The following is a 12437-nucleotide window of genomic DNA, read 5'->3' on the forward strand; positions in this document are numbered from 1 at the left end:
AAAAAAAAAAGAGGGCAGCACAGTACTGATACAGACTCAGCCTCCGTTGTCTTACTTGACTCTTAACCATTACTGAGGCCTCTATCTATGCCTTTCTTAATATTGGAATTCACCTATAGCCTAACTAGCATGAAATTTGGAAAGCAGAAATGGAAAAGGCATTGATCAGGTTTTGGAGCACATACGCAGGAAGAAGCTAGATTCCTAGAGGCTGCATGAACATTTGCTTCCAGCCCGTATGTTATGGTTTGGATCTGGAATGTCCCCTGAAAAGTTCATGTTTTGAAAACATGATCCCCAGTTCAGCGAGGTTCGGAGGTAAGAGTTGCAAGCAATGATTTGGGCTCCGGCTTCATCAGTGGATTACTCCAGCAAATGGATTAATCCATGGATAGCTGTAGGCAGATGGGACGTGGCTGGAGGAAGTTGGCTCTGGGCTATATCCTTAAGACAATTTTTGTCCCTGCCCCAACCCTCCTCCTTCCTAACTGTCACAAATTGAGCAGCTTCCCCCCCCCCCACCCTGCCACCCTCTTCCAGCTTGATGTTCTGCCTCACCTCAGATCCACAGCAATGGAGCTGGCTGTTTTAGTCAGTTTTTTCACTGCTATGACCACAAGTCCTGACAGGACAATCTTAGGAGGAAAAGTTTATTTGGGAGCTTACAGTTTCAGAAGTGTTAGTCCACAAGTATTAGTCCACATGATCAGGAAGCATAAAGAGCACTGCTCAACAAGGAGAAAATATAAGCCCCCTGAAGATGTGCCCCAATGACCCACCTCCTCCAACCACACCCCACCTGCCTACAGTCACCACTCAGTTAATTCTTACAAGGGATTAATGCACTGATTAGGTCAAAGTGCCCATAACCCAATCATTTCACCTGTAAACTTTATTGCATTGTCTTACACATGAACTTTTGGGGGTCACCTAATATCTAAACCATAAGGTTGGTCAACTATGGACTGAATCTCTGAAACCATAAATGAAAATAAACTTCTCTTCCTATAAGTTGTTCTTGTCAGGTATTTCGGTCACAGTAATGACAAGCTAACTAACCCAGCATGAAAATCAAAAGAGTGTCCTCAAAAATACAATGAACTGCTTTGTTTCTATTTTCTCAGCAGCATGGGTTTCCAGATTTCTGCAGCACTTGCACATTGAAGATCTATTACAATTTGTATTTTGTTGCAACCTGAATGTATCTCCTGACAACTAGGCAGGAGAGTCTGTACAAACTCATGACTGCATGTTACATGCCCTTAAACTTTTAACCATGACCAAAAAGTTTTTTTCTTTTTGAACCATGTTTACACCTTATCTTTATGGGCAATCATTACTGTTAATTCCAGAAATACTGAACATTATGTATTGCTGCCTATTGTTTATGACCACATATGATTAGGTCCTGAAAAGTGTTTAACGTGGGAATTAACAGTAATGATTCTGCATAAAGTGTAAACACAGTTCATCTTTGGTTTTGCCATAGTTAAAAGTTTAAGGGCATGTAATACATGATCATGAGTTTGTACATGAACAGGAGATTTTCTATTGATTTAGGCTATGGATTACTGGGGTGTTAATGTTTTTGTTGAATGTTATTTGAAAGGATTTTAATTTTGTATTTGAGCTGGGTATGTTAAAATGCCTGTGGTCACAGTTACTCAGGAGGCCGAGGCAGGAAAATCGCTTGAGTCAGGAGGTCAACCCAGTCTACGCAAGAAAGTGAGACTCCATGTTATTTAAAAAAAAAAAAAAAGTTTGGAAAAATACATTTAAATTTTAAAATTCGAATTTACTTGGAAAATAAAATTTTAAATTGGCATTACCAATTTGTTGTTATATAGACTAAGTGATATGATACAGACCTCATTAAACCATGAACTTGCACTTTGTTGGTTAAATTCTGAGACTTATTTTTAAAAAAATTTTTTTAGTGTTGATGGAACTTTATTTTATTCATGTATTATATGCGGTGCTGAGAATTGAACCCAGTGCTTCACACATGAGAGGCAAGCGGTATACCACTGAGCCACACCCAGCCCCTCCTAGGCTTATTTCTGAAGTGCTAGCACATCTTGGATTGTTCCTATGAGTAGAGCGATATCTACACATGTCCACTGGGATTCCCACAGAAAACACCACACAGAATTATGGACTTTTACAGGGTAATAAGCCAAGGAATACTGAAATGAGCTGCAAACAAAAAGTACCATTTTGACAGATATCATAATTTAGAGCAAAAGGAGGTGCATTTTCCTCAAACTGAAACATTCTTAACCCTTTTTCATAAGAGGACCCTGGTACAGTAACAAAATTTTACTCCTTAATCTTTCTCCTGTCCTTCCCCAAAGGGCTGGGACATAGCTACACGGTACAGTACCTGCCTATCCTATACCAAACTCTGGGTTCAACCACAGGAATTTTTTAAAAAAATTAAGTCTCTAGGAGTACATAAACAAATTACATATCGTAGATGAAGTAGAAAGAATTGTGGAAATACACAGCCAAGACTCAGTCATGAGGATATAGAAAATCTGAGCAAAACTTTGACTAATGAGATTGACAGTTAAATTTTTCAACAAATAAAGCCAGGGACCAAGAGTCTTGCTGGTGAAATGTATACAACACTTAAGGAATGAACAGCAATGCTCCTCAAACTTTAAAGTTTAAAAAAAAAAATGAACAGGGGGGAATACATGATTTAGATCTGGAATATCCTTCAAAAGCTCATGTAAAAGTATGGTCCCAACCAGGGGTAGTGGCACACACCTGCAATCCCAGTGACTTGGGAGGCTAAGGCAGGAGGACAGCAAGTACCAAGCCAGTCTCAGCAACTTAACGAGACTCTGTCTCAAACAATAAAAAGGACTGGGGATATAGCTCAGTGGTAAAGCACCCCTAGGTTCAATTCCCATTATCAAAAAGATAAAAATATGATCCCCAATGTGGCACAGTTCAGAGGTCAATTATGAGGGTTCTGACCTTATTGATGGATTAATCCATTGATAGCTGAATGAACTTCTGGGAGGTGAGACCTACTTGGAAAAAGAAGGTCACTGGGATGTGCCCTGGAAGGGTTTATCTCCTCCTGGTCCATTTTCTCTTCCCTCTCCCTCTCCTTCCCAGCTGCCATGAGCTGAGCAGCTCTCCTCCTCCATGCCCTTCTGCCCTGATGTTTCTGTGTGGGGTCAGCTAACTTTAGATTAAATCCTCTGAAACCATGATCCAAAATAAATATTTTTCTCCTCTCAGCTGTTCTTATTGGGTATTTTGGTAACAGAAATGAAAAGCTGATTAATATAACATTCAAATTCATTCTCTGTGAGCTGGGCATGGTGGCACATGCTGGTAATACCAGCAACTTGGGAAGCTGAGGCAGGAGGACCACAAATCTGAGGCCAAGCTAGGCAAATTAGCAAGACCCCCATCTCTAAATGAAAAGAGAGGGGGCTGGGATTAGTGGTAGAGCACTTTCCTGGGCTCAATCCTCCATACTGCAAAAAAGAAAAAAAATATTCAATCTGTGTGGCCAGAGTGACCCTGACATAGGAGGTAGAAAAAGAAACTACAAGGACAACTGGAGACAAATATCTCTTGAATATTATTCAAGAATTCTTACATAAGCATGAGTACATCATCTCAAGAAGCATATTTTAAAAAGATTACTCAACATAACACAGTGAGACTTATCCCTGGAATGTAAGGATGGTTCAAGATTTCTGGAGATTTCCAATTGGATACAGCTTTGATGTGGTACAGCTTTGATATAAAGACCTCTTGGGATCAACACTGATGGAGTCATTTGCTTCATGTGCACCTCTGAATGTGAAATGACTGTTGTGCCAGAAAGTGACCTTGTTATCAGTGGCAAGTCATTGGAAAATCTACAGCACAGAACCCATGTCTATGCTTGGCATCTACTTTGTTGTGATCAGCACAATACCCCCATGCCTCAGGGAGGCAGAGATGCCATCCAATTTTGTCATGCAGCATTAACATACCAACACCAAGAGACATCCACATGACCATAACTTCTCTGAGCTAGGCACTTCAGTAAGTTCAGGCTCAGGCTCTCAAACTAACACGGACTCACGTTGACAGCACAACTTGGAGCTTTCTAGGCAGGAAGCAGAGGAAGGGTCTGAAGTACTTCAGCAGCTGGACTGACATGTGTTGAGTTTTGACAGGGCAGGCACGGTAATGCACACCTCCAGTTGCAACAACTTAAGAAGCTGAGACAGAAGAATCCCAAGTTTGAGGCCAGCCTGTGCAATTTTTCAAGGCCCTATCTCTAAATTAAAAGGGTTGGGAATGTAGCTCAGTGATAGAATGCCCCAGGGTTCTATTCCCAGAATTTAAAAAAAAAAAAAATCAACAGGATAACAAAAGATCACCCACTTCTAACTAATCAAATTCTTGTTATCCATATTCTCAGTTCATTTTCTGCCTTAGAAGGCTTACTTCAAGAGTTCAAGGGTAGGGCTGGGGATATGGCTCAAGTGGTAGCGCACTCGCCTGGCATGCGTGCGGCCCGGGTTCGATCCTCAGCACCACATACAAAGATGTTGTGTCCGCTGAGAACTAAAAAGTAAATATTAAAAATAAATTCTCTCTCTCTCTCTCTCTCTCTCTCTCTCTCTCTCTCCCCTCTCTTTAAAAAAAATACATATCTGAATCATCTCAGAGTACACGAAATAAAATACCTGAAGGACTTGCATAATTGCAGATGATTCACTTAAAAAAAAAAGAGTTCAAGGGTAGAATGTACAAGTTCTATTTAGAAAGCATTCCACCTGGTAGAATCTGACCCAGGCCCCACCCTCTACTCCATATGCCTCCAGAGTCAGTGCTCTAGGACAGCAGCATTACAGCTGACAGAAAACTGTATCCATTTTGGTGATGGATACAATTCTCCAAATTGTCATTTGTGATGGTGAGGCCACAGCCCAAAAGTATAAAGCTGTACACCAGGATGTGCCCAAGTATAAAAACATCTGGCCCATTCTATAGGCACCACTGGATGATGAATTTTGCAAGTACCCTTCCTGGGTACATCAACATGTGGCAGGGAGGCTGCATTTCTTTCATGCAAACTGGGCACATGACAAACTATTCTAGGGTACAGGAAACTGGAGCACCCACCCTGATGTTCTACAAATATTCATGACCCCACTTAAAGAATCTGCAGGTCTCTAGTGACGGTTAAGCTAAAGATATGACTAGGAAATTGAAGACAACACTATATCAAATCATGCTTTCAAAGCCTTGATAACATTACTTTCTTGTTTCTGGCAGATTTTAATAATTAAACATGGTAAAAAGAATGAGGCTGGGGCTGTAGCTCAGTGGCAAAGCACTTGCCTAGCATGTGTGAGGCATTGGATTTGATCTTCAGTACCACATATAAATAAATAAAAAATAAAGGTACATCAACAACAAAAAGCTACTTTAAAAAATGCCCACAAATAAAGATAGCATATTTAAAACATTTATGTTACTAACCATGCTGTGAACTTTCTGAAGATTATATGATGAAATGATTTGCATTAGGCTTTCCATAATTCATTTACTGCACTTTTGTCCAGATGGACTTGCCAAATGACTGAAAGCAATTGTAAAACTTTTAGCTAGGTATGATGGTGCACACCTGTAGCTCCAGCTACTCAGGAGGCTGAGGCGAGACAATCAGAAATTCAACATCAGCCTGGGCAACACAGTGACACCATCCCCAAATTTTAATTTTTTAAAAAGGCTGGAGATAGTGGTAGACAATCCCAGTCCTGAGAAGAAAAAGAAAATAATAAAACCATGATGACTGAAAAATTTCCAACATTCTTCATACTTAAAATATTTCTAATACACATACTCAAGTGTCTTCCAAAGGTTGTGTGATGGATTTCCCAGATTCCTCATATTTCATAGTTTCTTTCCACTATGAACTTGTTTGTGCAACTGAAAAAGCCAGAAGTACTTAGCTATTCCATGTTGTTTTTATGTATAAGGTTTTCCTTTACTCTTTTATGTTGGGCGGGGGGGATACTGGGGATTAATCCCTAGGCTTTACACATGCTCCATATACCTATCTGAACCTATTTCCAGTCCATATTTTATTTCATGACAGGGTCTCCCTAAATTGCCCAGGCTGGCCGTGAACATGGAATCCCACTGCTTCAATCTCCCATGTGGCTGAAATTTCAGGCATGTGCCATTACCACCAGCTTACATGCACTAGGTTTCTGTCCCATGATATCTTCTGTGTTCTCCAATGTCACTTGAGTAAATGAAGGACTTCCTATGTTGTTTACTTCCACAGGGCTTTTCTCTGGTGTGACTTCTCTCGTGTACTCAAATATAACTGCAACATCTGAAGTGACTGTACCACACAATTCACATTCAGAGGGCTTCTATACAGCTCGAGTTTTTATGCAGTTTAAGACAGTTGGAATAAGTGAAGGTTTTCCCACATTGCTTACATTCATAAGGTTTCTCTCCAGTATGAGTTCTTTCATGTACTCGAAGAGTATAGGAGTTGGCAAAAGCCTTGCCACATTGTTTACACTCATGGCGCCTCTCTCTAGTGTGAGTTTTTTCATGGGCTCGAATTCCATTTGAACTGCTGCAGGCTTTACCACAGAGTTGACACCGATAGGGTTTCTCTCCACTATGGATTCTTTCATGTACCCGAAAGGAGCTGGAGTATCTGAATGCTTTCCCACACTGTTTGCACTTATAGGGTTTCTCTCCAGTATGAATTCTTTCATGCACGCGACACTGACTTTTTGTCAGGAAACCCTTTCCACATCCCTTACATTCATAAGGTCGTTCTCCTGTGTGTGTTCTCCTGTGTACTTGAAGGGCTGCAAAGCTAACAAAAGATTTCTCACATTCCTGGCATTTGTGAAGATTCTTTCCAGTATGAGTTTTCTTATGCAATCGAAAGCTCTGTGGATACTTGTACTCTTTACCACATTCTGTACATTTGTAGGGTTTTTCTGTAGTATGACTCTTTTCGTGGCATCTAAAGTCTATGGAAATACTGAAGGATTTGCCACATTGCTTACATTGATAAGGTTTCTCTCCAGTGTGACTCCTTTCATGTCTTTTAAACTTTGCATAATATGGGAAGTGTTTCCCACAGTGCTTACACTGGTGGCGTTTCCCTCCAGTGTGTATGTTCCTGTGTCCCCGATAGGCTCCAATGCTACCGAAGCCTTTCCCACATTCCTTACATTTAAAAGATGTCCTTCCAGTGTGAACGAACATGTGTCCCTGAAAAGTCTCATAATAAAGGAAGGCTTTCCCACATTCTTTACATTTATAGGGTTTCTCTCCAGTATGAGTTCTTTCATGTGTTCGAAAGAAAGCGAGTAATCTGAAAGTTTTGCCACACTGTTTACATTTATACGGTTTCTCTCCAGTATGAATACTTTCGTGGTTCTGTAGACAATGGCGATAACTATAGGCTTTGCCACACTGTTTACACTCAAAGGCTTTCTTTTCAGTATGAGTCCTTGCATGTGCCCGGAAGAACTTGCGACAAATGAAACTCTTACCACACTTCTTACATATATATAGCTTCTCTCCACATTCCTGATACTCATATGGTCTGTGCCCAGCATGAGATCGGATACACCTATTAAAGAATGACAGATGTGTGAACTTTTCCACACATACTACATTTACATGGGTTGCACAAGTCACAGTTTCTTGGTGAGACTGAGATTTGAAATCTGGATGAAATTTTCTCTACCTTGATTACATTCTTTCCTTTCCACAAGGTCTCTTTACCATATAACTTTCACAAAAAAATGATTATCACATTGTCAAAGGTTTTTTATTAATAATTATATATAAATACATACACACATATATTATTTTACTTTTTTATTAATAATTATATGTATGTATATATATATATATATGTGTGTGTATATATATATATATATTTAACAGTTGTTAGGTTCATATTTCAACATTTTCAGAGAAAGTATCCATTTCCTGCCCTGTCTAAACTATTTGAAAGTAAACAAGGATAGGGTGCAGCTCAATGGTACAATGCTTGCCTAGCATCTCCAAGTCCCTATGTTTAATTTCTAATACTGAAAAAAAAATTACTTATGTATGTAATGCTCTGGAAAAGTACTCTACCACCTCTACATCAAAACAGGAATCCTTGTCCATGGGGTTTCCTAACTCTGTTTTGAAGTGAACAAAAAAAGCCTTGCCACATTGTTTACACTCATGGTGCCTCTGAACATCTGAACATCTGACATTTTTACAAAGTCATTTTAGGTGAAAATTTTCTGACAACAATAAACTATAATCTGGACTGGTTGTGGTGTGAACTGATCAATACAATCAATAAATTATAGGTATAGATTATAGACTACAGAAGTAAGATTTTTATAAGATAACAGAAATAAAATGATAGGTAAATATGTGTGTGTAGGCCATAAGTTAACTATCGTCTTAAGAAAGCATAAATAAGTTACTAATACTGGGCTGGGGTTGTGGCTCAGTGGTAGAGCACTGGGTTATTTTCTGGGTTTTTCATACCCAGAAAAATCATAATAAATTACTGAATAATTATGAGGTTCTAGATGCATGATTAGCTGTGACCCAGACTAACATTTTTATCAAAGTAACCCCTCTTCCACCCTTCAAATCTAGGAAATCTTTCTTGATAAGTTGATGATCAAGAAACTCTTCACCAGGTGGCGAGACCCTAGGTTCACAATTCTGAGCACCACATAAAAATAAAATAAAATAAAGGTATTGGTCCAACTATAACTAAAAAAAAGAATAAAAATAAAAATATTTTTAAAAAAAGTTACTAATACTGGTAATGTAAAGCAATTGCCATGGTAAAACTACCCGGCACTTGTAACAGTTCCCTCCCTGCTGGAGTAGCAAGAATGGAGTCAGTATAGCTAGATGAGCAAACAGGTGCGGCCACAGGGACTCAGCTGTTCTAGTCTCCACCTTAGTTTTTCTGTTACTACTCCCATGAAGAGACAGCTGCAGGACCCATTTCTGAGAAAACAAAATGAAAGCTGTTTTCTGCTAAATTAAAAAAACTATATTGTCTTATGTACTTTGGACCCCACAAACTGTACTGGAACCAGGATATGGTTGTCTTGGTGACCTATATGACTTTGAAGTAGATTTTTACTCCCACTGACCACCTGCTTGAACCCAGGATACGGTTGTCTAACACCTGCTTAAACCCAAGATGCAGTTGTGTGAGTTGTTCTGCTAACCGCTGTTTTATTTTCTGTGATTGGCTTGCTTTCATGATGATAAGAAAAGTCCCTGAGCCATGGTTTTCGTTCTTAAATTCCAAAGGTACAGGTCAGAAAACTCTGTTCTTTCAGAGAGCCACTTGGACTCTGTTAGACTCAGTCCCTGGCCAGGTATAATTGGCAAAATAGGCGAAATAAAAATCCTTCAAATTATTTCAAACTCGGACTTGGTGTGTTTTCTGAGTAGTCTCCGCACAACAGACTTACTTTTTAAAAAAATATATTTGTATTAGTTATAGATGGACACAATGCCTTTATTTGTTTATTTTTTATGTGGTGCTGAGAATCAAACCCAATGCCTCACATCTGCTAGGCAAGTGCTCTACCACTGAACCACAGCCCCAACCCTGGGCTTACTGCTTTTGCCTGCTTGTTTTTGAAGTGCTATGGCACTGGAAGACTGTCTTTTCTTGTGATGGTAACTCACCTTCGATTTCTTCCCTGACTTTTGTCATCATCTTCAATGTTGTGGTCTCTCCATTTCTTCCCTAAAATTCATACCCAGAAAAATCATCATAAATTACTGAAAAATCATGAAGTTCTAGATCATAATTAGCTGTGACCCAGAAACAAAGTAACCCCTTTTCCACCCTTCAAATCTTAGAAATCTTTCTTGATAAATTGATGATCAAAAAACTCTTAGCCAGGTGGGGTGGAACACACCCATGATCCCAGCAATGCAAGGCTAAGGCAGGAGGATTCCAAGTTTAAGGCCAGCCTCAGCCACTTAGAGAGGCTGTAAGCAACTTAGTAAGACCCTGTCTCAAAAAATAATAATAATGATAATAAAGAGGGCTGAGAGGTAAAGTGTGCCCCGGCTAAATAAACAAACAAAACACCAAAAAAACCTCTTGCTCTCTTCTTAACTTAATCAAGAAATCAAGAAATGAGGTCCGGGGCTGTAGCTCAGGGCAGAGTGCTTGCCTTGCATGTATGAGGCACTGGGTTCAATCCTCAGCACCACATTAAAAAAAACAAACAAATAAAAATAAAGGCATGCTGTCCACCTACAACTACAAAAAAAAACTTAAAAAAAAGAAAAAAGAAATGAAGTGATTCGTACCTACAAAAACCAGGTTCCTGAAGGTTTCCCACATCACATCTCGGTAGAGTTTCTTCTGTGAGGAATCCAGCAAAGCCCACTCCTTCTGGGTAAACTTGACAGCCACATCCTCAAAGGCCACTGAGTCCTAAAACATCCCACATGTGTGCAAAAGGGTGGGTGAGAATGACAGCACTGTGGATCTGCCCTCAATCCCTATGACATGCAAACATTCTCTGTTTAACTGGGTTGTCAGAACACCAAATCTCACTTTCTTATAAAATTTAGCAGAATCATGAACACACAGACATTTACTTCTTCACTTCCACTGTGGTCAATGAATGTCTGATTGCCTTCTAATAGTGGCCCCCAATTCACCTTGAATAAATGAGAGGAATTCTACTGAAGTGAAATAAAAATTTAAGGCAATCAACCCCTTGTAAGAGACTGTCATTTCCGCATTATATAGTACATCACCTAGCTGTGTAGGAAACACAGAACTGATCAGAATATGGTTATAATGAATAAATACATCCTTAAGATCTATTCTTGTGGCTGGGGTTGTAGCTCGGTGGTAATGCACTTGCCTAGCATATGTGAGGCACTGGGATTTGATCCTCAGCCCCACACAAAAATAAAGAAATTAAAATAAATAAAAGTATTGTGTCCATCTACAACTAAAAATGTAAAATTAAAATAAAAACAAATTTGAAAAAACTATTCTCACCAAGAAACATGAGATACCAGAAGACCTGTGAAAATCCAAGTTGCAGTAAGGCCTGGGCTGTGTGAGGGACTCCATGCCACTGAAAGTGTTCCCAGCTATTTAATGTGCCTCTAGGGCTGAGGGTGTACCTCAGTGGTAGAGCACTTGCCCGGGATTCAGGAGGCCCTGGGTCCAAAGCCCTGAGAATGTTTTCAAATCTTGCTAGTATGTCATTAGGATTTCCCTTTAATAATAGTGAAATACAGTGAAAAAAAAATTTACCATTTCTTTCCCCATCTTTCAGGTTTTAGAACATCTTTACCAAAGTTTAGCAATACTAGGGGAGAGAAAGGTGAAGCAAAACCAGGAAATTTTATACTCTGACATTGCAATAGCACCATCAGGCCAGGCACGGTGGTTCCCGCCTATAATCCCAGCTACTCAGGAAACTGAGAATCACAAATTCAGGGCCAGCCTGAGCAACTCAGAAAGACTGTCTCAAAATAAAAAATAAAAAGGGCTGGGGATGTGGCTCGGTGGTAGAGCACTTGTGGCTTCAATTCCCAATGCCACAGAAAAAAGAAAACAATAACTCGGCTAAACTGAGAAGGATAAACCTAAAACCTCATATTAAAGGCCTGAGGCTCTCCAGTCTTTTTCTCAAGTACAGCATGTCCAGTATTCAACAAGAATGTATGACGCATACTAAAGACTTTCCAAACACAGTCTGAAGAGAAGACAAGCTCCAGAACCAAGTTCAGATATAGAAGAGATCTGGGGACCATTAGACCAGAAATTTAAAACAAACCTAACAAGGGGCTGAGATTGTGGCTCAGTGGTAGAGCGCTCGCCTAGCACGGGTGGGACCCGGGTTCAATCCTCAGCACCACATAAAAATAAAGGTGTTGTATTGTGTCCATCTACACCTAAAAAATAAATATTAAAAAAAGTTAAAAAAAAAAAAAAAAACAAGCCTAACAAGACTAATATGGTGAGGTGTGTGTGTGTATGGGGGCAGGGCAGTTACTGGGGATTGACCCCAGGGCATCACACATGCTAGGCACATAGTGACAGATTGAACCCAGGGTACTTCTCTGAGCTACATTCCCAGGCCTTTTTACTTTATTTAAAGGCCAGGTGTCAGTAAGTTGCAGAGGCTGCCCAGCCACCTCCTTTATTGTGGGGGAGGGAGTGCAAACTGAAGATTGAACCCAAGGGCCTTTACTACTGAGTCACATCCCCAGCCCCTTTTGTATTTTATTTTGAGACAAGGTCTCACTAAATTGTTGAGGCTGGCCTTGAACTTGACATCCTCCTGTCTCAGCCTCCAGAATCCCTTGCCATCCTCCTGTCAGTCTCCAAAGTCCCTGGGATCACACAAAGG

General features: G+C 39.9%; 1 protein-coding gene across 2 annotated transcripts in view; it reads right to left on the reverse strand.

Annotated features, from left to right (window-relative positions):
* The window catches only part of LOC107145225 (zinc finger protein 709-like), a 31143-nt gene that overhangs the window by 15156 nt on the left and 3550 nt on the right, over nt 1-12437 (reverse strand). For both annotated transcript variants that reach the window (XM_048795564.1, XM_048795565.1), the window contains exons 2-3: nt 10369-10495; nt 9733-9793 (exon numbers count right to left, since the gene is read on the reverse strand). In XM_048795564.1, coding sequence (XP_048651521.1) covers nt 9733-9793; nt 10369-10495 — 188 coding nt within the window. The remainder of the gene's footprint in view (nt 1-9732; nt 9794-10368; nt 10496-12437) is intronic.

Source organism: Marmota marmota, unplaced genomic scaffold (genome assembly GCF_001458135.2).
Source record: "Marmota marmota marmota unplaced genomic scaffold, marMar, whole genome shotgun sequence".
NCBI lineage: Eukaryota > Metazoa > Chordata > Mammalia > Rodentia > Sciuridae > Marmota > Marmota marmota.